At 36.0% G+C, this 23482-nt stretch overlaps 1 protein-coding gene across 5 annotated transcripts in view; it reads right to left on the bottom strand.

The window, feature by feature from the left end:
- Positions 1–23156, bottom strand: part of SPOCK3 (SPARC (osteonectin), cwcv and kazal like domains proteoglycan 3) — a 706138-nt gene extending 682982 nt beyond the window's left edge. For 3 of the 5 annotated variants that reach the window (XM_027866929.1, XM_027866931.1, XM_027866932.1), the window contains exon 1: positions 22776–22979. In XM_027866929.1, the coding sequence (XP_027722730.1) occupies positions 22776–22979 (204 nt within the window). Of the gene's footprint in view, positions 1–22771 lie in introns of all 5 variants that reach the window. The other 2 variants (XM_027866933.1, XM_027866928.1) reach the window with 2 other exon arrangements.
- Between the last annotated feature and the right edge of the window lie 326 nt (positions 23157–23482).

The following is a 23482-nucleotide window of genomic DNA, read 5'->3' as shown; positions in this document are numbered from 1 at the left end:
TCTCTCTCTCTCTCTCTCTCTCTCTCTCTCTCTCTCTCTCTCTCTCTATATATATATATATATATATATATATATATATTCCCTCCAACTACCCTAATAATGAGAAAGGTATCATGAGTTACAAATATCATCTTTCCCTGCAGGAATGTAAACAGTTCAACTTTAATAAGTTACTTATGATTTCTCTTTTTTGTTTACTTTTTCCTGCTTCTCTTGAGTTTTGTATTTGAAAGTCAAATTTTCTATTCAGCTCTGGCTTCTCAAGAATGCATTAAATTCCTCTACGTCACTGAATATCAATTTCTCCCCTCGTTGATTATATTCAGTTACGCTGGGTAGGTGATTCTTGGTTTTAATACTAGCTCCTTTGACCTCCAGGATATCATATTACAAGCCCTCTGATCCTTTAATGTAGAAGCTGCTGAATATTGTGCTATCCTAATTGTCTTTCCACAATACTTAAATTGTTTCTTTCTGACTGCTTGCAATACTTTTTCCTTGACCCAGGAACTCTAGAATTTGTTTACAATGTTCCTTGGAGTTTTCCTTTGGGGATCTCTTTCAGGAGGTGATCAGTGGATTCTTTCAATTTCCATTTTACTCTCTGGTTCAAGAATATCAAAGTAGTTTTCCTTGATAATTTTTAGAAAGATAATGTCTAAGGCTCTTTTTTGATCATGGCTTTCAGGTAGTGCAAAAAAAATTTAATTCTCTCTCCTGGATCCATTTTCCCTGGTCAGTTGTTTTTCCAATGAGATACTTCACATTTTCTTCTATTTTTTTTCATTCTTTTGGTTTTGTTTTATAATTCCTTGATATCTCATAAAGTCATAACTTCCATTTGCTCCATTCTAATTTTTAAGGAATCATTTTCCTCAGTAAGCATTTGGACCTCCTTTTTCCCTATGGCCAATTCTGGTTCTTAAGGCATTCTTTTCCTCATTTGGACTTCTTTTACCTCTTGGTCTAGTCTATTTTTAAGGTGTTATTTTCTTCAGTACTTTTTAGGTGTCCTTTAGCAAACCATTGACTCATTTTTCATGATTTTCTTGTGTCACTCTCATTTCTCTTCCCAATTTTTCCTCTACTTCTCTCACTTGATTTTCAAAATCCTTTTTGATATCTTCCATAGCCTGAGACCAATTCAAATTTTTCTTGGAGGCTTTAGATGTAGGAGTTTTGATTTTGTTGTTTTCTGCCTATTGTATGTTTTTATCTTCTTTGTTACCAAAGTAAGATTCTATAGTCTGAGTTTTTTTCTTTTTCCTACTGTTGTTCTGGGTTTGCTGGGGATCCATCTTTGCCATGCTGAACTGTACTCCTCTCCCAGCCTGACAAAATAGACTTTTCTTGTTGACTATCCATGTCTTGGGTTGAAAAGTTGCTTCACTCCATCTTTTTGTGGACTATATTGCTCTAGAATTTATTTAAAGTCATTTTACAGGTATTTGGAGGGGTTTGGGGAAGAACTCAAGTGAGGCCCTGCTTTTACTCCACTATCTTGACTCTGCTGCCAAAAAGTTCCATTCTATCAGTATATTATATATCTGGACCTTTGCAATATAAATCCAAAAAAAAAACATATTTTCAGCATGTTCAGGGAGCTACTGCCTTCTTGTTATTACAAAATGTCTTTCTCATCTATAACCAATTCTTCTCAACAGATTGAATTCAGTTCTATAACAAAGCACTATGCTTACAGAATTTAGATTGTTTTCAATTTTTACTAAGTATGTGTAATTGATATTCCCTCTCCCTCTTTTTGGTCCAGGAGTATAGTTTTTCTGGTATGGGAAACTACCAGTATCCAAACTACCTCCTCCACTGCACATAGGCAACTTTCTGTAACTTATAGTTTTAAAGAGTTTCTTGAAACATCAAATGGTTAATGACTAGCTGATGTTCATTACATAGCCATCACAGATAAGAGTCAGAACTTGAACACAGGTCTTCTTTGAATCTAAGCTTTCCACTCTATTTACTATACATACTATCTCATAAAAATAACAAATTTTTGTAACTTCTTTGTGTTTTAAAACAACTTAAGATAAATTGCCTTAAAATGTTCAAAACTTTTTTTTTTCAAATTTACATTTTTCTTTCATTAGTATACCTGCAAACATATTTTTAGTTGATGTGATACAGAAATTCTATGTATGAATTTCCTTATTGGGTAATACAACTTAATTAACTCTCATTGGGTAGAATGACTCACACTTCCCTGACTCAAGGATTTTCCTTCTATATTCTTTTATAAAATATATGCTAAAAACTTTTTTCCCCTGACTATGACTCTCAGAAACAGAACTGAGAAACTCAATATTAAGATGTCTTGGATTTCTACATAGTCTTCCAAATGAATTTCAAGTTTTATGACAGAAGATGGTTTTAATAATGTTTATATAAATCTGATTTATTAGGGAGCTTATAGTTAATTTGCCCCCCATTAGTTATTCTCAAATGTGCTCATGCTATTCTATTTTTTAATTTTTATTTTTTTTTATTTTTAGGCAATGGGGGTTAAGTGACTTGCCCAGGGTCACACAGCTAGTAAGTGTCAAGTGTTTGGTCTGAGGCCAGTTTTGAACTCAGGTCATCTGATTCCAAGGCTGGTGCTCTATCCACCATGCCACCTACCTGCCCCCATGCTACTCTAACTATATTGGAAAATAAAAAAAAATTCTAAAAAACTTTAAAGTTTCATAATATACTTAAATGTACTTTTTGGTTATTAAGTCCTGAAAATGGATGATCTGAGTTTGTCTGAAATTTTTAATACTATTTTAAAATCTAGTAAAACTGAGATGGGGTGGTGGGACCTGGACCGCAAAAAGCCTCTAATACTATGTCTAAATAATCTAGTTTACTCACCTCTGCCCTGTGAGAAAATTTTCTCATTGCAAAACACATTCTCTTATCAGAACAGACACAGAGATACCTGGCCCAAAAATTTTTGTTCCTGGCTGGCCCAAGGACTCCTCCTTGCACCAGATCCCCAAAGTCCATGCCGCTGACCATTCCCTCAATGCCTGGTATCAATAAAGATATCTCTGCAGATTCTCAGTATTTTCCCATCCATAGCTCCAAAAGATACTTGGACACCTTAGATTATCTAATTAGCATCCTTGGCATTCATTTCCTTTGTCCTTTTTCCATATAAAGCCCCAGCACTATCCTCACTATCTTGCAGGTTCCCTTAGAACTCTTGCATGCTTCTATTGGTGTCATAATAAACCTTGCCATTTGACTGAAAGAAGGCTTGAGTGTGTGAAATCATTCCAGCCAATTCTGCCTTGCCATTCACAGAGTCTCAGCACCGCTAAACCATGTCAGCACCCCCAAACCTCTTTAAAACTATACATCAAGATGACTATTTTTGGTTTCCATATTCATGCAGGTAAGAAACCCTTTTTGAAAAAGAAGAAACATTCTATCACATTTGCTACCAAACTTTCACGTACTGTCATTAGCTCTAAATCAATATCAATGTATGGGCAGAAAAATTTGAAATAACTGTATCACATATAAACAAAAAATCAGGAAATCATTAGCCTTGGAACTTCAAAGTCTATTTACCCACACTTACATGTATACCTGTGGACTTGTATAATTTTATATAGGGAAAGTATAATTTAGCACAATTCTTTTGTTTTACCTATAACTAAACTGAGACACAGAGGTTAAATTAGATTTTTGATGTACTCATTTCACTTGGTGGTGATAAAGATAATTCTAAATTCCAGGTTTCCCAAGTCCCACCTATGACTCTTCATACACACCATGCTTCTTTCTAATCATCTATTTTTAAAAGGATTTTAAATTATTTATTGTGTTAGTAGCTAGTATTTCATAGCACTTTGGAATGACAAATCACTGTACATGCATTAGCTCATTTGAACTTTGAATATGATCTACATTTCATAAAAAGTAGTTAATTTTCAAAAGTTACCCAGCTATAATTGTGAGGCAATGTAGGTAGCATAAAATGAATTATGGTCATTTTACTGCTGAGGTAACTGAGTTTTAGTGTTTAAGAAATTTGTTTGTCCAAAAACCTGAACAGTTTGCAGTGGTATACAGGAAAGAATACTGGTTTTGGAGTCAAATCTGACTCTGCCACTTTCTAGAACTTGGGCAACTATTTTATCTCACTGAGTTTCAGTTTCCTCATCTATAAAATATAAAACCTAGACAAGGCTCAGAAATCTAGAAGAGATTTCAGAAGCCAATGAATCCAACTCTCTCTTTTTATAGATGAGGAAACTGAGGTCTAGGATGATTAAGTATATGGAGTAAATCTCACAGGTGAGATTTGAACTCAAGTGGTCTGACTCCATAGCTAATACTCAATACCTTGTGCCATTCTGCCTCCATATGAAGGATGTTCCAAAAGTCTTAATGCCATTTTAAACTCTGATAGCTGAAAATGGCACTAAGCCTTTTGGGACACCCTGCATAATTCTAGGACTCTTAGAAGTTCAGCTCAGACTCAATGACCTATAATTCTTTCTGCAACACTGAATCTCCAAACTTTAATTTAAAAACAAATAATTTATCCTCATCCTGCCTCATTTTCTACTTCTACAAAACTGGAACAGAAATTTCAGGTCTTCCCTGACACTAATCTCATAATTCCTGATAGTTTGTGCTTTGTGTTCCTGTTGGCTATTTATCAAAGGTTACATATTAGATACCAATGGTCCTTTCTGGAATACATGCAAGGATCCTTCATTCATACCACAGAGCTATTATAAGAAATTCTTCTGGATTGGAAATTGTCATCATATGACTGAAGTATAAACCACTTTGACAGCTGCTTTGAAATATATCCTCTAACCAGCTCAGGAAGGGGAGAAATGACCAGAAAATGAAATTACCACCAATATTCTTCATTTTTCCCCAAATTGAAATTACTGTATTTGTTCTAATTTAGAGGATTACTTCAGCTCACCTAAAAAAAAAAAAAAGTAGGAACACATCATTAATGTCTGGCAGGCCCACTAAAAGAATGGAAAGATTCTAAAGTCCTGAAGAAGACAGTGAGGGTACAAAAGATTAAAAGTCTGACTTCCTCACTGGCAATGTCATATTCTGTAACACTACTGGGTAACTTTTAGCTTTACATTATATAGTAAGAGCCACATGAAGGATCCAAAGTTGGAGAATTTGAAAGAAACAAAACATGTTTTCCAGATGAAGCAATCACGGAAAGCTTCATGGAAAACATGAGAGGAAAACAAGAAAGAACAGCACATATTTAACCTTCTTCTCATGTTCACTGTGGAATCTGTCAAGTACACAGGAAGCAAAATACTTCAATAACCCCATCTCGGAAAAAGAAATTGAACAAACCATTGATGAACTCCATAGAAAAAATTCTCCAGGGCCAGATGGATTTACATGTGAATTGTATCAAACATTTAAAGAAAAATTAATTCCAATATTATATAGACTATTTGGGAAAATAGGTGAAGAAGGAGTCTTACCAAATTCTTTTTATGATACAAATATGATGCTTATACCTAAACCTGGAAGAGTCAAAACAAAGTAAGGAAATTATAGACCAATTTCTCTAAAGAATATAGATGCAAACTTTTTAAAAAAAATATTAGCAAATAGATTACAGCAACTTATCACAAGAATAATACACTATGACCAGGTAAGATTTATACCAGGAATACAGGGTTGCTTAAATATTAAGAAAACTATCAGCATAATTGATCATATCAACAACAAAACCAACAGAAATCACATGATCATCTCAATAGATGACAAAGCTTTTGACAAAATACAACACCAATTCCTATTAAAAACCCTAGAGAGTATAAGGATAAATGGAGTCTTCCTTAAAATAAGAAATAGAATCTACCTAAAACCTTCAGCAAACATCATATGTAATGGGGACAAGCTGGAAGCATTTCCAATAAGATCAGGAGTGAAACAAAGACGTCCATTATCACCACTGTTGTTCAATATCATACTGGAAATGTTAGCTTTAACAATAAGAGAAGAAAAATAAATTGAAAGCATTAGAATGGGTAAAGAAGAAACAAAGCTATCACTCTTTGCAGATGACATGACTTAAAGAATCCTAGAGAATCAAGTAAAAAACTACTTGAAATAATAAACAACTTTAGCAAAGTTGCAGGTAATAAAATAAACCCACATAAATCATTGGCATTTCTACATATTACCAACAAAGCCCAACAGCAAGAGATAGAAAGAGAAATTCCATTTGAACTTGCTGTAGACGTTAAAAAATATTTTGGAGTCTACCTCCTGAAACAAACCCAGGTACTATATGAACACAACTACAAAACACTTTTCATACAAATAAAGTCAGATCTAAATAATTGGAAAAACATCAGCTGCTTGTGGGTAGGCCAAGTTAATATAATAAAAATGATAATGCTACCTAAGCTAATTTACTTATCCAATGACATACCAATCAAACTACCAAAAAATTATTCTATGAAGTTAGAAAAAATAATAACAAGATTCATTTGGAAGAACAAAAAGTCCAGAATATCAAGCAAACTAATGAAAAGAAATTCAGGGGAAGGTGACCTAGCTATTCCTTATCTTATACTATATTATAAAGCAGCAATCATCAAAACTGCTTGGTACTGGCTAAGAAATAGAGTGGTGGATCAGTGGAATAGGTTAAGCATGCAAGACATAGTAGTCAATGACGATAGTAATCTATTATTTGATAAACCTAAAGACCCCAGCTTCTGGAATAAGAACCCACTCTTTGAAAAAAAAATATTACTGAGAAAACTGGAAAAGAGTATGGCAGAAACTAAGCACTGGTCAAAATCTCACACCATATACCAAAATATAGTCAAATTGGGTTCATAATTTAGATATAAAGGCTGATACTATAAGCAAACTGGGAAAGCAAAGAATAATTTACCTATTAGATTTATGGAAAACAGAAGAATTCATGACCAAACAGGAGATAGAGAACATTATGAAAAGCAAAATGGATAACTTTGATTTGTGCAAAAGTTTTGCACAAATAAAGCCAATGCAACTAAGATTAGAAGGAAGGTAGAAAATTGGGGAAGAATTTTTATATCCAGTCTCTCTGATAAGGGCCTCATTTCTAAAATATATAGAGAATTAAGTCAAATACATAAGAATGCAAGTCATTCCCCAATTGATAAATGGTCAGAGGATATGAACAGGCAGCTCTCAGATGAAGAAATTAAAGCCAACTATAGTCATATGAAAAAATGCTCTAAATCACTATTGATTAGAGAAATGCATATCAAAACAACTCTGTGGTACCACATCACACCTATCAGATTGGTCAAGATGATAAAATAAGAAAATGATGAATGTTGGAGAAGATGTGGGAAAATTAGAACACTAATGCATTATTGGTGGAGTTGTGAAATGATCCAACCATTCTGGAGAGCAATTTGGAACTAGGCCCATAGGGCTAATAAAAATATGCATACCCTTTCACCCAGCAATAGCACTTCTAGGGCTATATCCCAAAGAGATCATACAAATGGGAAAAGGACCCACGCGTACAAAAATATTTATAGCAGCTCTTTTTGTGGTCACAAAAAATTGGAAATTGAGAGGATGTCTATCAATTGGGGAATGACTGAACAAGTTCTGGTATGTAATAGAATACTATTGTGCTGTAAGAAATGATGAACAGGCTGACTTCAGAAAATCCCAGAAAGACTTGTATGGTCTGATGCTGAGTGAAATGAGGAAATCCAAGAGAACGTTGTACACAATAGGCCACATTATGCAATGACTAATATTGATAAACTTAACCCTTCCAAACAATAGAAGTACCTAAGACATCTCCAAAGGCCTCATGATGGAAAGTGCTATCCACATCCAAAGAAGAACTATGCAGTTTGAATGCAGATCAAAGCATACTATTTGCTATTTTTTTTCTTCTGTTGAGTTTTGTTTCCTCTTCCTGGTGGTTCCTCCTATTGGTTCTTATTCTTACTTATAACATCACTAATATGAAAATATATTTAATAGGAATGTATATGTATTGCCTATATCAGATTGTGCTCTGTCTTGGGGAGGGTGGTGTGGAGGAAGCAGGAGAAAAATTTTAAACTCAACAACATATAGGACTTCTGCTTATGGGAGGCCAAGATGGTGTAGTAAGAGATGAGTCTCTTTTACCCTACCCTATGAACTCCTGAAAGCCCAGAAACTATCACCCCAGGAAAAACCCTGGAACAGCTGAACCAGAGGAAAGATGGGGTGCAGCAGTCTAGTAGCCCAGGTAGCTTAAGGAATTAAGTGGAAAGGTCCTTCTTTCCTTGGGGGAAGGGAACAATAAAGAACAGGAGGCATCCCAGTAAGCTAGTGGAAAGCCCCACCTCAGTATACCAGGAAGAGATCCTCAAGCCCAGGTGGTAGAGCAGACAAACACCAACACCTGGACCCCATGAGTGCCTCATTGAGGGCAACTTGGTGGAAACCAGCTCAGAAAACCACCAGGTGCCTCTGCATTCAACAGCAACCAGGTCTTCCAGTGTCTCAGCAAAACTAAGGGAAGTAGTGGTCCAAGGGGCCCCAGCTGGATAAACACCCTACAACATCCATCTGAAAGGAGCTAAAGAAAGCAAAAGGAAGGAAAGGTCTGGGTGAGCAGGAAATCTCCAGGAGGCACACTACCCAATCCTACCCTAAGAGTTCCAGTGTCGCTGATTCCAGCTCAACACCAGGTAAGCTGCCAGATTCCTACAGCTTCAAACTGCCGACATTGGAGGCCCCAGCACACAAAGCCATCAACCAGGCCCTAGGCTCCCAAAACAAGAAGCTTGGGTCAGTGCCCTCTGCTCCCCACCAGGGGAGCCCAATCTCTTTAAAGCCCAGGAAATAAGCAAACAACATGAGCAAAAAGAAACGTATGATAGATTCTTATTATGGGAAGAGTGAAGATCAAGACAGAAATTTTGAAGAGGACAACATTGTCAACAAACCCACATCTGGAACCTCAAAAAGAAATATGAACTGTTCTGAGCCCCCCCCCAAAAAACATAAAATACCTCATTATTAAAACAACTGATCTGGAAAATCAATCCAGGAGAGACAATTTAAAAATTATTGGACTACCTGAAAATCATGGTGGAAAAAAGATCCTGGACAGTATCTTTCAGGAAATCATAAAGGAAAGCTGCCCTGAGGCCCTAGAACCAGAGAGTAAAATAGCCATAGAAAGATCCATGAATCACCTCCTGAAAGAGATCCCAAATTGAAAACACTAAGGAATATAGTAGCCAAATTCCAAAATTACCAGGTCAAAGAGAAAATACTGCAAGCAGCCAGGAAGAAACTATTTAAATATCATGGAACCACAGTCAAGATTACACAAGACCTTGCAGATTTTACAACAAAACACCATAGGACGTGGAATATGATATTTCATAAGGCAAAGGAGCTTGGATCACAACCAAAGATCAACTACCCAGCAAAAATGAGCATGATCTTTCAGGGCAGGAGATGGATATTCAATAAAATAGTGGACTTCCATACCTTCCTGATAAAAAGACCAGAGCTCAACAAAAAATTTGATCTTTAAATACAAGGTTCAAGAGAGATACAAAAAGGTAAACAGAACAGAAAGAAACAACATGTTGTTAATAAGGACAAACTGTTTACATAACTACAAGGGAAGATGACACTTGTAACTCTTGAGAACTGTTCCAGGGGTATACTTAAAGGGGGTGGGTATAAACTGACTTTGATGTAATGATGAAAAAAATCTAATCAAGTGGGTTAAATGGATGCAAGTAAGTGAATTAATCTGATCTAACTAAGAAAATGTCCTGAGAGAAAAGGAAATGAGGCAGACAAGGATAAATTACATCACAGGAAAAGGCACAAAAACCTATTACAACAGAGGGAAAGAAGGGAGGGAGATGAGCATTGTTTGAACCTTGCTGTCATTAGGTTTGGATCAAGAACAGAATAACATAAGCAGTTAGGCATAGAAATCTAATATGCCCTATAGGCAGTAGGAGGGAAAATGGGAAAGAAAAAGGAGGGGGCTAATAGAAGGGAGGTGGTACTGAGGGAGGTGGTGGCCAAAAGTAAAACATTAGAGAGGAGAGAAATGGAGAAAGGAGAAAGAAAAGCATAAATGGGGGTGGGGGTAAGGATGGAGGGAAAGACACAGATAGTAATCATAATTATTAATGTGATATATGAATGTAAACGAATACTATTGTGCTATAAGAAATGATGAACAAGCAGACTTCACACAAGCAGAATCAGGAGAATGTTATACATAGTAACAGCCACATTGAGTGGACTGACTTTGATAGACTTAACCCCCCTCAGCAATGCAAGGATCTAAGACATCTCCAAAAGCTTCATGATGGAAAATGCTATCCACATCCAAAGAAAGAACTATGGAGTTTGAATGCAGATCAAAGCATACTATTTGCTATTTTTTTTCTTCTGTTCTTTTGTTTCCTTTCTGGTGGTTCCTCCTATTAGTTCTAATTCTTACTTACAACATCACTAATGTGAAAATATGTTTAATAGGAATATATATGTATAGCCTATATCAGATTGCACGCCATTCTGGGGAGGGAGGTGGGGAGGGAGGGAGAGAAAAATTTAAAACTCAAAGGTTATGGAAGTGCTTGTTGATAAATTAAAATAAACTGATAATTTTTTTTTAAAAAGCATATAGAAGTGATTGTTGATAAATCAAAATAAATTAATTTAAAAAAAGAAAAAAGGATAAAAAAAGAATGTCTAAACAAATGATTGGTTTTTAATATGCCAATGATAGTGTGTTCACTATATCTTCTTTTCAATGTAGTTCAGATTTATTATTCAGCATTGAAGTATCTTTCAAGGTGAAAAAAAAGATAGTACCTGCCCTTAAGAAGATTACAATCTAATGGAAGATAGAACATGCAAACAAATACATACAAAGATAGCTGTGTACAGGATACATGGGAAATAATTGACAGAGCAAAGGTACTGGAATCAATAGAGGTTGGGAAAGGCTTCTTGTAAAACATGATATTTTAGTTAGGACTTAAAATTAGAGAAGTCAGTAGGCAGACTGGAGAAAATGAAAGCATTATAGGCATGGACGACAGACAGAGACAATGCTCAGAGCCAAAAAATGAAGTATCTTGTTCATGAAATAGACAAGAGACCAGTGTCACTAAGTTGAAGAATGTCTAGGAGGGGAGTAAGGTGAATGAAGACTGGCAGAAGCAAAATAGGTTATGAAGGGCTTTGAATGTCAGAGTATTTTGCATTTGATCCTGGAGGTAATAGGGAAGCCACTGGAGTTTATGGAGCAGGAGGGAGACATGAACAGACCTGTACTTTAGGAAAATCATTTTAGTTCAAAAGGAGCAATGAATTAAAGTGGGAAGGGATCTGTGGAGGTAGAACCATCAGTTGAATACTGCCATAGTCCAGGCATGAGGCAATGAGAGCTGGTACTAGAGTGGTGGCAGTGTCAAAGGGAGAAGGGGGCATATTTGAGAAATGTTGCAAAGATGAACTAGACAGGCCTTGGCACTGGATTGGATATGGGGGTGTGAGATTGTGAGGACCAGAGGATGACTTTTAGGTTGAAAGCCTGTGGACATGGAGTTTGATGTTGTCCTCTATAGTAACAGGGAAGAGTTTTACAAGATAATGAGTGCCATTTGTTCATATACTGAAATAATTTTTCATCACATATCTATTACATATATGTGTGTGTGTGTGTATGCATATAGCTATAAAATGCAGCACTTTAAATTTGACTTGAAACTTACTCTAATTACAGGTTTGGTAATAATCAATGAAAAGCACCCAGGAGATGAACAGTAAATTATAATTATTGATAAAAGTAATGGTAAAGAAGAAAACAATTATCTCACAAAATTTTTTTTAAATATACTGATTTGGAATGGGGGGTTGTGATTTTTTTTTTATGTACAGAACTCCTAGGGTGGGAACTTGTACCACTTATGAAAATCAGCTACACATATATTTATATATATATATATAAATATATATATGTATGTATGTATGTGTGTGTACATGTATATGTGTGTGTATGTGTATATATATGTGGGTATGTATTTATATGTATATATCTATATATATATTTATAGATAAATATATAGATTTATACATACATATAACTTAGAGAGTCTTAAAAAGTTACCCAAACTCACTATAAAGGACAAAAGGACACATGAAGGAAGATGCTATCTCTGCATCCAGAGAAAGAACTGATAAATAGAAGTATGTATAAAATTATTTTATATATATATTACATCTTTGTGTCTAATAATAGTGATATCTAAGGCAGGGTGAAGGAGGGAAGGAAAAAGGGGAAAAAAGGTTACATGATAACTTTATTATATATTTAAAAGGAATAGCAAGTTGTACAATAGATTTGCAATTTCACATACAAATCATCTTTTTAAAAAATTCTACTATGTTATGGAAATGCTAGAATTATTTCTTAAGTTCAAAATAAAATGTTTCTTTAAAGTTACCTGGGAGGTTAGATAACTTACCCTTGGTCACATCTCAAGCAAGCATCAGAAGTAAGATATAAACCCAAATCTTTCTGACCGCAGGGCTGCTTTCCAACAACTATGCCTTACTTCATCTCACATTTTGATTTAGGGGTGTTAAATTAGATTATATCTTAAATGAGAGGAAGGGTGATATGATAGCTAGCATGCTGGACTTGGAGCCAGGACTTGGAGCTGCATTCAGGTCCTGCCTGTGAAACATACTAGCTATCGGACCCAGAGAAAGTCACTTAAACTCTCAGTCCTAGGAAGCTCTCTGAATTTTAAGTTGCAGACTAGTTGCTAACCTGCTTCAGTAGTGAGAGCTCCTCATCTGGAAGTTCAGTATATCATTTGAATGACACATCCAGTCCTTTGCTGTTCAGTGGTTTCAGTCCTATCTGACTCTTCATGATCCTATTTGGGGATCTTGGCAAAGATACCAGAGTGTTTGCTATTTCCTTCTTCAGCTCATTTTTACACTTGAAGAACTGAGGCAAATTGGGTTAAGTAGTCCACTTAACCAGGGTAACACAGCTAGTAAGTGTCTGAGGCTGGATTTGAACTTAGGAAGGTAAGTTTTCCTGATTTTCAGGCCCAAAGCTCTATATCCATGGCACCACCTTGCTATTATTCCTATATTTACGATAATAAATTGAGTAGTAATTATAACAGGAAATTTTAGGAGAGATGGATGCATTATTTTATCTACTTATGATTTCTTAGAAAATCTAATTTTTTATAAAAGGCCAAGCAAAACATATATATATAAACATATACCTTTTATACATAGTTTTATATGTTTTGTACATATATTTATACATGTTATATACATAAAACCTATACATTTTACATATATACACATTTAATGTCTGTATACACATACCTACTATATGTATAGTGAATGTATACATATATAGTTACATATATGTGCAGGTATATATTTTCTCAGAAGTTAATGCTATAGCATTAACCAACTATAGTTGGTAAAGATCTGATATCAGATGTGTTTCAATGTTAATGTTGTAAGTTATTATCTTTTCAGTTTTTCATTTTATATTTTATATCTTCTTATACAAAACTCTGTTTTCTTCTCTCAGGACTAATTGGTAATGCCATTTTTTTAACCTATATTGATCCTTAAATCTACAACTGCTTTTGATTGCTAGTTTCTGCCAAAATATTCCACACCTAATAAAACCAGTTTCTGTTCTCAGAGTAAACACATATGTTGGTACACATGCATATACACAAACACACAAACAGACATACATATACACTTTATCTATTTCTCTATTTTTTTAATAAACTGTTCTCTCAGACAATGACAAATGTAATTTCCATTCTTATTGGTCATTAGCATTTCAGTATAATCAGAGATCTTCCTTCAAAGTTGATGCTTCAAAGTGCTGAAATTTCCTAAATGAGTATAATCCATTTACTAAAATAAATTTTCAGCCCTCCATGCCACAGTATATATAGTCTTTCTTAAGTGGCTGTGACCAAAAAAATTTATCACCTATGAGTCGACTTCTGGTGATAAACTTCTCAGAACTTAGCAAATCTGGTTCTCAGAAAAGGCAAAAACCAGTCTTGTAGTCCTCCCTGAAGCAGCTAGCACAGTGGATAGAGTGAAGGACGTGGAGTCAGGAAGACTCCTCTCCATGAGTTCAAATCTGGCCTCAGACACTTACTAGCTGTGTGACCCTGGGCAAGGCATTTAACCCTGTTTGCCTCTATTTCCTCACCTGCAAAATGAGCTAGAGAAGGAAATGGCAAACCATTCCAGTATCTTTGCCAAGAAAACCCCAAAAGGAAACAGAACCAGGCACAACTAAAGGAACTGAACAACAACAGTCCTCCCTAGCTTGGCATGATGTATCAGTGCTTGTATTCTGACACAAAGTCTTTTAGAAACCAAAGTCACCAACATGGTGTAATGAGGCATTAGAGTAAGATTTCGTGAAGAATTATGATATGTTCCAAATCTAACAGTGATATCAAGTGATAGCAAAGATATTAATCAGCCAATCAAGTAGCATTTTTAAGTGCCTACTATATGTCAAGCACTATATCAAGAGCTGGAGATATGAAAGGAAGACAGTCCATACCCTCAAGGAGCTTATATTTGATTGAAGCTTGACATATTAAGAATAAGATGTCCCATTCTCCAAGGAATTAGTTCTGAGTTTTCTTCAGTAAGAAAGTATGCTAGTGAGTCACAATAGATACTACGTGAATGAGAATTTAGGAATTTTCTTGCTATTTCACCTTGGACTCATTCAGGCTGTGTATAGGCTTCTGGACAACAAGTCTTCCACTTGTCATATGTGAGATATCAGAGCCTCAGCTGTGACCAACTACACTGAGGGAGAGAATGAAGCATGCTGATGTGGAATGACCAGGTCATGAATCTATAAATGTTGTTTCACTCTCCTGTACATTGTCTGATAAATGGACTTTCCTTGACTTCTAACTCTGCCAGTGCCCATCTCCATGTGCAGTGCACACATGTGCACACACAACCTCCTTATCTGACACCTGACTTGACCAGATGCTCCAAGTACATACTCCTTAAAATATATGAACATATGCAATATTACCATATGCCTCACAACAAACTTCTATTTAATAGTACTGCATTGAGAGATTCAGGGGAACGTCCTAACCTATCAGATAAAAATGCAAGAGGATTAGACATCTGCATATAACTATGGTGTAATTGTTCTTGTTTAGTGACTGAAGAAAAAAAAAGATTTTTGCAAAGCACTTTACAGGTGTTCTCTCATTTCATCCTAATAACAACCTTGCAGAATAGGTGATATCATTATCCCCATTTAATAGATAAAGAAACTGAGGAAGAAAGAGATTAAGTATTGACCCAAGATTGTTGTTGGTTCAGTCATTTCAGTCATGTCTAACTCTCCATGACTCCATTTGGTGTTTTCTTGGCAAAGATGCTAGATTGGTTTGCCATTTCCTTCTCTAGCTAATTTTATAGATAAGGAAACTGAGGCAAACAGGGATAAGTGACTTGCCCAGGGTCACACAGGTAGTAAATGTCTGAGGCTAGATTTGGACTCAGAAAGATGAGTATTTCTGACTCTAGGACCAGTGTTCTATACACTGTGACACCTAGTTGACCCCAACCCAATGTTAGATAGCTGCTGAATTTCTGAGGCAGGATTGAAACTCAGACTTGGAAAGCTAGATGATGCAGTGAATAGAGCACCAGACCTGGAGTCAAGACAGATGTGTTCAAATCCAACCTCAGTCTCTCAGTAGCTCTGTGTATCACCTAATCCATCTATCTCAGCTTCCTCATCTGTAAAATGAGGATGATAGCATCTACTTCACAGGACTGTTGTATCAAATGAGATAATATTTGTAAAGTGCTTTGCAAATCTTAAAATGTATTTCATAGCTGTCATTATTATAGGTCTTTCTGCCACTAAATCCAATACTCTATCCACTTCACAAGGGGAAGTGGAGAAGTGAAATTGTCGACAGTCATTTTCTGTTACTATAAGTTCTTCAAAGTGTATCTTTTCCCCCCAGTAAAACATATTACACTTAGCACTGGCTGAGATTTTACAGAGTTTATTTAACTGTAGAATGTTGGTATAGGGACTATAGCACAATGATTTGAGCACTAACTGTAGTGAGGAAGATCAATTGTTAGGGCATAACTCAGGCCAGCAACTGGTTAGTTCAAGTTCAAATATTGGGATGAAATGAGGAACTTGTAGGTCATTCAACAGTTAAGAAAAAGTGGTTTACTTAACCCTAACAAGGAATATTCAGCAAGAATATAGTAACAGTAGTAAACCCTGCCCCTTCTGACCATCTCCGCTCTCCACATGGAAAAAACATCTACTCAAGAGAACAGAGATATGAGAATTGTCAAGTCTAAAGCACCCTGGACAACTGTGTTGGGTCTTTTTATGCCCTTAGATGACTAAGAAGTCATGTCCACATGATCAAGGAAAGCACAGATTGGGCTTTGTCCCACCTGCCAGGGCAATCAAATCCTAAATTTGTCCCCCAGGTTTTGGGGAATGGGGGAGAGGACAAAGCCTATAGATTCTATCACTTCAGGATTCAATTATTACTAGTTACTCTTACTATTTCCATGATGCTGGGTAAGTCACTTAACTTCTATGTACTTCAAAGGGGCAATCACTAACTGTCCTGACCTATATCTTGCCACTGGACTCTGACGAATCTGGAGGAAAGGGTAAGGCTGATGACTTGGCACTGCTCTGCCTCACTTAAATCCAAGGCACTTGCAAGTCATGATATCACCTTCCTGATGTCCTCTTTGAGAATGAAGGATGAACAACAACAACATGTACTTCCAGTAACTCCCTAAGACTATGACCTTTGCTAGTGGAGGGAACTGTCCCTTTTGTCTCAAAGAATAGTCTGAATCCACATATGGTTTGTTGCATGCCTATGCCTTTCACTGTAGTTTGAATATGTTTTATCACACAGTAACCATAACCATTTAATTGGTAAAGGAATACATAGTCCCACCTACACTAAAACAATTAATTTTCTCTAAAGGATTGTTAAGTAAGGCCTATGAAAACCATAAGGACAAAATTCCCAAATGTTCTAGCTTCCCTGGATTATCTCAAGTGCCAGCCAAATTCCTATCTTCTACAGGTAAACTTTCTCTAGCACCCTTCATCTTTGGGTCTTCCCCCTAAAAGAATCTCCAATTTATACTCTATATAGCTTGTTATCTCCTCCATCAGACTGTGAGCTCCTTGAGATCAAGAACTGTCTTTATATCTCCAGTACTGAGTACAGTGAGTACAGTAGACACTTAACAAATGTTTCTTGATTCAACAAAATGTGTTCCACTTCACAAAATGTAACATAACTGTTATGCAGATTATCTTTCAGAAATTAGTGAGGACTACATGAAAAATAAAAATTTTGTATAGAAACATTAGATTCAGGAATACAAAAATGGACAGAATTTTAAGATGCAACATGGAATTCTCCCTACTCTTTGATTTTAATTTTCTTTCTCTTTTGGATTATTTAAACAAAAAGTGTAGAATTATGATGAATCTTTGAATGAAGCAAATTAGAGAATTTTTACTTGTTATGCCATGTCTCTCACTTAAGAAGTATAGTCGTACTACAGCATAAACCTAACAGAAGCATTCAGTATGAATTTTTTTCACCCAGTGTTTTAGATATCGATCATTAACTTAAGGGAAAAAAAATTTGCATTTGTAATGCATTATAAAGCAATTGGATGCAGAATGAAGAACAGAAATGCCTAGAAACAAAATAGTTTATTTGCTTTATAATGGTAGTAAAGGTTGATGGCCTCTTCCTAGAGCCTCAATTCCTCTCTTCTTTAACTTAAAGGAAATCTTCCTCATCATCGAACCATTATGTCTTAAATAATCCTTGTGCTAAAACACCATAAAAAAGTTGAAGTTTGTTCAATTTCCCAAAAATTCCTATTTTTAAAAAATACAAATAACTTAAGACATTTGGAAACTTTCAGTGAATGTATTAAGCCTTCACATCTTATGTGCTGTTTAGAAAAACCAAAAGTTATTTTTAAAGATAAATTTTAAGACTTAATATTTGTTTAAATTTATCTTGGAGTATACATAAATGCCAGATTTTTAAAGAAAAATGTTAATTAAATTATGGTATTTTAGTCAATCTCTTAACTCCAATATAAACTTTTAACAGATTTTGAATATTTTAAAAATCAAAACTGAACTCAGAATTCTTCTTGGGGGGAGAGACTAAAAATGATTTGGAGACAGAAGTCATGTAAAGTTGAAATTGTGATCCACCAGTTGATTGTTATATATTTAAAATACTACTTCAACATGCATTTGAGTATTTCTTTCTTTCCTGTCACTCTTTAATATTACATCTGCTATAACAGAACTAAAATATAAAAGTTATAATGTCATACCCAAGAGTGAATTAATCCCACTGATTTTACCCAATGGCAAGCAAAATCTCACTAGCTTATTATAACAGTAGAAAAAAAAATATTACAGTGAAAATCTTAGTGTCATGTTCACAAATGTGAGCTAATAATCCATCTTTTTCACAAAGTCTACAATTTTCTCTTCTGAAACTGCAAGTCTCAATATTGTATAGATCTTCTAGAGTAAATGGTTCAAGGGCTGTTCCTGCTGAATGAGGATAGTTCTAAGAACTAGTGGGGGGGGGAGGATTTACTTCCACACCCATGTAAGATGGCTGAGAGTTTGTTTTTCCAGTGTTTAACATTTTCGAATTATACCCAGGAGAAGAAGAAGCAGGATAGAAATAGTGAAATCTTCAAGCATGAAAGGTACATGCAAGAAACTACTATACTTTGAATTATATAATTTCCAAAGTACATAATCACTTGAAAATTTGCATAAGGTATTTCTATGTTTCATAATTTCTCTCCTCCAATGTTATATTATACTATATCATATCGTAGTATATAGAGTTTTTGCTATCTCATCATTTATTATTACCTGGAAATATCCTCCACTGTATTTAATCAAAAACACGATCAACTTTCCATTGGTTCAGTTTTTTTTTCTCCTACTAAACTGTATATATTTCGACTTCGACTGAAAGATGATCAGAGATACTAGCAGCAAAGAACATCATTCTGAGATTTATGACAGCATAAAGATTCTATAAGATAGTACATTCCGGGTTAACATTGTGGAAAGGGAAAAAAAAGATCAATGCAATAGAACTCTCCTCTGTGTCTAAAGCCAGCATAAAGGAGAGGTCACAATTATTTGAAGAGTCTTCCCTTTCATTGCTATTTCTTAACTTGTTTTGGTTTTCATTTCTTTCACTGTGATCTAAGACTAGAGAAAGCTGAATCAATCATCCACATTAGTGTCATTAGCTTATCTATTAATCCATCTTGCCTTTTCTAATTGAGTCTTCAAGTTATATAAACTTCCTTTCTACACCCCTCAAACTTAAGAATTTAACATAGATTATATGTCAGGGGACTGTTAAAGGGGAGTTGGGATTAAATAATATATCAAATAAAAATGAAAAGAACATATTGAAAATATAATATACTTTGAAAATGTACTTATTTTGTAGAGGATTAGCAGAAGATCAAACTACAAGAAAACATGAGAGGGGAAATCATATGATAAAGGAAACTTTTCTTTATATAAGGAAATTTAATTAAGTAAAGAGACTCAAAATAGCTTGAAATTTATGACTAGCTATTAATAAAAATTTATAAATCAATTTTGAATACAAATACTGATGCAGAATTTTTCTAAAAAATGTTTTCATGCAATTAATGTTCATTCCTATAGATGCATCATCACCACAGACCTGTAACAAAAATTGATTAAAAATCTTACAATATTCAAAATCATAGAAACATCAATAAACAAAAAATTGATCACACAGCAAGGAAAAATATAAATTAATCACTGTAGAAATAGCCAAAATAAACTTTTTGTGTGTAGAATATTTATTCTGAACCTTGGAAAAAACCTTGTCAATACTTATGATAAGAAAACATTTTGTCTTATTAATAGCCACCATAATATATCAACAGGTGGTCAACAGACATAAAGGAAATATTAATCTCTGCAATGCTTTTAAAAAACATTATCTTTATAAGAATGTACTCATCTACTTGAAAAGTTAGTGATCAAAATCCATTCTTTTAAGTTTTAAAAATCATCCTTAACTGTATTTATTAAAATGGTACTACTTTAAATTGGCTGCCCACATCTAAAAATATATATTAACTTACAGTAGATCACATTAAATCTTTCATCTTAAGAAGTTAACAAATATAGGACTAGGGTTCAGAAATATTTTTTCTCTGGAGACCTCAAAGGTAGAATACATAATATTACAGTAGCCATAAAATATTTTATATTTTTCTACATTTAAGAGCTATCTATTTAACAACTTCAATGTAGTCTGCTTTTACAACACTTTATATATTACTAATTATCTAGAATAATACTTTTCATTAATCATTATCTTGTAAATCAAGCTAATGAGTCTTAATACTATAAATCTGAGAGCATTTACTAGGTCCTTAGCTTGTGCAAAGGGTGTTAGCAACAAACTGTGTAAATAAAAGCTTGTTGCTGTTTAAAGTTCTAAACCAGTCAATTTTCAATCACAGATGGAAAAAAAATACAATGATAAGATGAACAAAGTAGATAGGTCCTGCTCTCAGAAAGGACTCATGTTTGCATCTTGGATCATGCTCTGTAAATACAGTAAAGCATGCATTCCTGAATCTTCATGACCTTTATTTAAACAACTTGATTTGCATAAAGATGGAAACACTCAGATTTGTAACAGCATATTTTCAAAAAGAAAGTCTGCAGTCATTTCAAAAGGACTTTTAAAAGCAGGTGAGAAATGAAGTATCCTAAGATGAATCAATTCTAGATTTCTGACAAAATCTTCACTTTCCTTTAGAAATGACAAGATAAACAAAGAGTTCTTTCTCACTTTGAGAAATCTTGCCAGTATTGCTTTTTCACCTGTATTTACTATTAAAGGACAACTAATATTAACAATGATATCTGAATTCATAACACAATCTCTTTCAAGTTCTACTATGAATTTTGAAGACATGACCCATAAAAACATTTAAGGAAAAGGCCTAGATTTAAGAATATCCTCTTGCTGTTACTTTGGACTTCTAATTTTCCAAGGATTGCTAACAAAGTGAAATGCAGTACTGCTTCATAAAGTTCTCCCATCCCTAACATCCCTAAACTCAATCAGAAATGGACTTGGCTGCAGCAATTTACCCATCAGGGCATTCTTCATGTTTGAGAGTTAATCAATGCTTTCTTGATTTTTATTTATTCTTTCCTCTGGTGATGCAAGGGTGGTGAAAGGAAAGAATACATTTTTACATATGACAGAATTGGTCAAGACAATCTTGCTAATACTTGAAATGATGAGGCTGGGGGGCAGTGAGTCATCTATCTGCCTTCAGTGCTGGCACTGTACATGCACAGCGTATCCAAATTCCTTCACGGTGTTTTTTGTTTGTTTGCTTGTTTTTGTTGTTGTTGTTGTTGTTGCTACTGCTTTTTAATCTCATAAATTTGTTTGGAGAGGGAAAGAGGGCACAGGGGAATCTTAGTAGTGTGGTTCCCTCCACTCCTTAGGATGACAAGGATAAGCAACCAGCTTGTCTTTGCCGTCTAGGAAACGTATTAGAACGTCTCTGAATTAACACATACCTGACACCTTTAGCCCTGGAAACCAAAGTGAGCAGCTATAACCTGACTCCTCTCAAATCTGACGGAGAAAATGACAAGCAAGGAGTGCGACTAACAGGGTTCTAAAGTATAAAAGAGTGGAATCTCTGAACAATCCTTCTCATCCATCGAGTAAAAACCCATTCCGGTAGCAGAATTCTCCAATATAATCCCTGCTGCGCCATCACAGTCTGGCCAACAATTAGCCATCAGATCCACCACTAGGCAATTCATGGTGCACTTTGGACTACAACCTAAGAAGGTGTATAGGGAACATGCTCTGGATTAAACTTAATGTCGACGCAGAAAACTAAACTGATCAGCAGTTTTACGTAATCGTCCAGGAGCGATTCAACTACTGCTTAACAGGTTCTGACACACCACCTCCCATCACCTCTCTGCCAGCCCACATTTATAAATCTAACATCTTCCTCCCTCCTTCCTTAAATTCCTTAATGGCCCATTAGTAACTGGATCGATCTTACTTAGTAGGCATGCATGGCGAAAATGCACATCTGCTGTGTTTACACGAGCTCCAGAAACATCACTGGAAAAGTTGAGAATTTAAAGCCTGGATCGCTGTGGTTTACAAGCCATTGATTCCGACATACTGGGGAGGGGAAGATTTGGAGGTGAAAGGAGAGGATGGAAAGATGGAAGACTGGAAACCTAACTCTTGGGCACCCAATCAGTAAAACCTCGCGGGCACTTAACTCTGTGTTGCGCCAGCCAAAAGGAGAAAAGCATCTCAACTGAGAACTTCTATTCCTGCCTCTCCACTCCCTCATCTCTCTGACACCGAAATCCCCACCCCCGAGGAACTGAACCCACTCTCTCTTCCTCTCCCTTTCTCCTCCCCCTCCCCCAAGGAGGAGGTGGTGTGTGTGTGTGTGTGTGTGTGTGTGTGTGTGTGTGTGTATGTATGCGCGCGCCGCGCGCAGGGAGGGTGGGGACAGGAGCACGCAGCACTTACGTCTCGGAATTTGTTCCACTGTCCGACTTCGTTGTCATATTGGGAGATCGTGGTGAGCCATTGTTTATCATCCAGAAAATTACCGCTGTCCGACCTGGCCACAGCAGCTGCTGCGGCAGCGGCTGCTGCCGCTGCCGCTGCCGCTAGAGCCTCACTGCACAAGACGACTGCACACATACACAATAGGGCTGATAGCTTTAACATCTTGGGGGGAGAGGCACAGGGGGGACGGGAGGAGAGAGAGGAGACAAATAAAATAAAATAAAATAAAATAAAATAAAATAAAATAAAATAAAATAAAATATCAATGATAAACAGGAGGTAAAAATATGGGAGGACGACTCGGAGAGATGCGCTGAGAAACTGAGGGGAGGGACGCGGGAGGGAGCGAATAGTGATGTTTGGCAGTCGAGAGAGAGAGAGAGAGAGAGAGAGAGAGAGAGAGAGAGAGAGAGTGAGTGAGTAGTGGAGAGGGGAAGGCAGCCTGGATTGCAGCAGCAGCAGCCCCAGCGTGAAGAGCTGTCTAGCACATCACCTTGCTGTACTATACGCTCAGCTCCTGCTGGAAATGCAGCTCGACGCTGCCAACTCTGTCTCTTTCAGGGGCTGCTGCATGCACTGCTTGTCTGGAGCCGTCCACTCAGCTCCTTCTGCCTGGCGCGCTGCCTCCCCCATCCACCCCCACCCCTCACCCCCTAGTCTCCCTG

Source organism: Vombatus ursinus, unplaced genomic scaffold (assembly GCF_900497805.2).
Source record: "Vombatus ursinus unplaced genomic scaffold, bare-nosed wombat genome assembly UNPS02014784.1, whole genome shotgun sequence".
In the NCBI taxonomy this organism is placed as follows: Eukaryota; Metazoa; Chordata; class Mammalia; order Diprotodontia; family Vombatidae; genus Vombatus; species Vombatus ursinus.
Note: the sequence above shows the minus strand (reverse complement) of the source record. Positions and strands in the feature narration are given on the sequence as shown.